This window comes from Otolemur garnettii, unplaced genomic scaffold, assembly GCF_000181295.1.
Source record: "Otolemur garnettii isolate 467f Iridium unplaced genomic scaffold, OtoGar3 scaffold00479, whole genome shotgun sequence".
NCBI classification, from domain to species: Eukaryota; Metazoa; Chordata; class Mammalia; order Primates; family Galagidae; genus Otolemur; species Otolemur garnettii.
In genome coordinates this window covers 28,800-30,197 of record NW_003852874.1, presented here as the reverse complement: position 1 = coordinate 30,197, position 1,398 = coordinate 28,800, and the positions used below count along the sequence as shown (strand labels likewise).

The window sequence follows — 1,398 nt, the reverse complement described above, 5'->3', positions numbered from 1 at the left end:
AAATAAAATAAAAATAGCTGGGTGTTGTGGCAGGCACCTACAGTCCCAGCTATTTGGGAGGCTGAGGCAAAAGAATCACTTAAACCCAAGAGTTCAAGAGTTTGAGGGTGCTGTGAGCTGTGACGCCAAGGCACTCTACTGAGGGCAACAAAATGAGAATCTGTCTCTAAAAAAAGAGAGAGAGAGAGAGAGAATGTGACCTATACAGAGGCAGAGATTTCTTACCCTGGCATATTCACTGCTGTGTATATTGCCTAGCGTATAAAACAGTAGGCACTTAATAAAAATCAGATGAATGAGTGAATAGATTATAATGAACTCCTCTTCCTTGTTAAGGTTCAGCTCAAAAATGATGCTCTTCCTTGAGCAAAATCCCCCCAGGGCCCTCCCTGTATCCTGCAGAAGCCTTCTGCCTGGCCCCAGGGCAGTCTGTGGCCCTTACCTGTTCACAAGTTAAGCAGGTGATAGATCAGTTTCCCCAGTGCTTGGCACAGAGCTGGGCATAATGTTATGTAAATGTGTGAATGAATGAATGAACATATGGCCGTGGCTGGGTTGAGGAGGGAGGCAGTATGTGCTTCTCAGGGATGGGAGGGGGCCCTGTACCTTCTCTCCAATCTCTGTCTGGTCTCCAGCAGGCAGCATCTCCAGGTCAGCCAGCAAAGCACAGGCCTCCAGAGTCTGTTGGTAGCGCTTGGGGTCCAGGGCTTGGCCAAACAGCACATTTTCCTGAAGAGTGCAGTTCTGGATCCACGCCTGCTGGGGCACGTAGGCCACGGAGCCCTGGCCACAGGAGGAGTTTACCTTGGGGCATGCCCGAGGCATGGCTGAGCCCCATGCCCTGCCCAGAAGCCCCGACCACTCTCACCTTCACGTGCACCTTGCCTTCCAGCTTCTCCATCTCTCCCAGCAGGGCAGATACCAGGGAGGACTTCCCACAGCCCACAGGCCCCACCACGGCCACCAGTGCCCCTTTTGGGACCTGGAAGTCTAGTCTGGGGGCAAGGAACCCCAAGAGTCCAGTCAGAGGTGGGGATCAGTGTTTTTGTTCCCAGCCTTCCAATGGAGACCCAGGCCCTCCTCCCTTCCAGATACCGCCCTGGCAAGCTGAGGCTCTTCCTGATTCTGGTCAAAGACTCTGGGGGTGGCTTGGTGCCTGTAGCTCAGTGGTTAGGGTGCCAGCCACATACACTAGGGTTGGCAGGTTCAAACACAGCCCCGACCTGCTAAACAACAATGACAACTGCAACAAAAAAAATAGCTGGGCATTGTGGCAGGCACCTGTAGTCTCAGCTACTTAGGAGGCTGAGGCAAGAGAATCTCTTAAGTCCAAGAGTGACACCAAGGCACTCTACCAAAGGTGACAAAGTGAGACTCTCTATCTCAAAAAAAAAAAAA

General features: G+C 52.0%; 1 protein-coding gene across 1 annotated transcript in view; it reads right to left on the bottom strand.

Annotated features, from left to right (window-relative positions):
* LOC100940491 (canalicular multispecific organic anion transporter 2-like) overlaps positions 1-1,398 on the bottom strand; it is a 28,521-nt gene that overhangs the window by 18,012 nt on the left and 9,111 nt on the right. Inside the window, exons 9-10 of the mRNA XM_023509152.1 lie at positions 869-1,011; positions 607-783 (exon numbers count right to left, since the gene is read on the bottom strand). Of these exons, the coding sequence (XP_023364920.1) occupies positions 607-783; positions 869-1,011 (320 nt within the window). The remainder of the gene's footprint in view (positions 1-606; positions 784-868; positions 1,012-1,398) is intronic.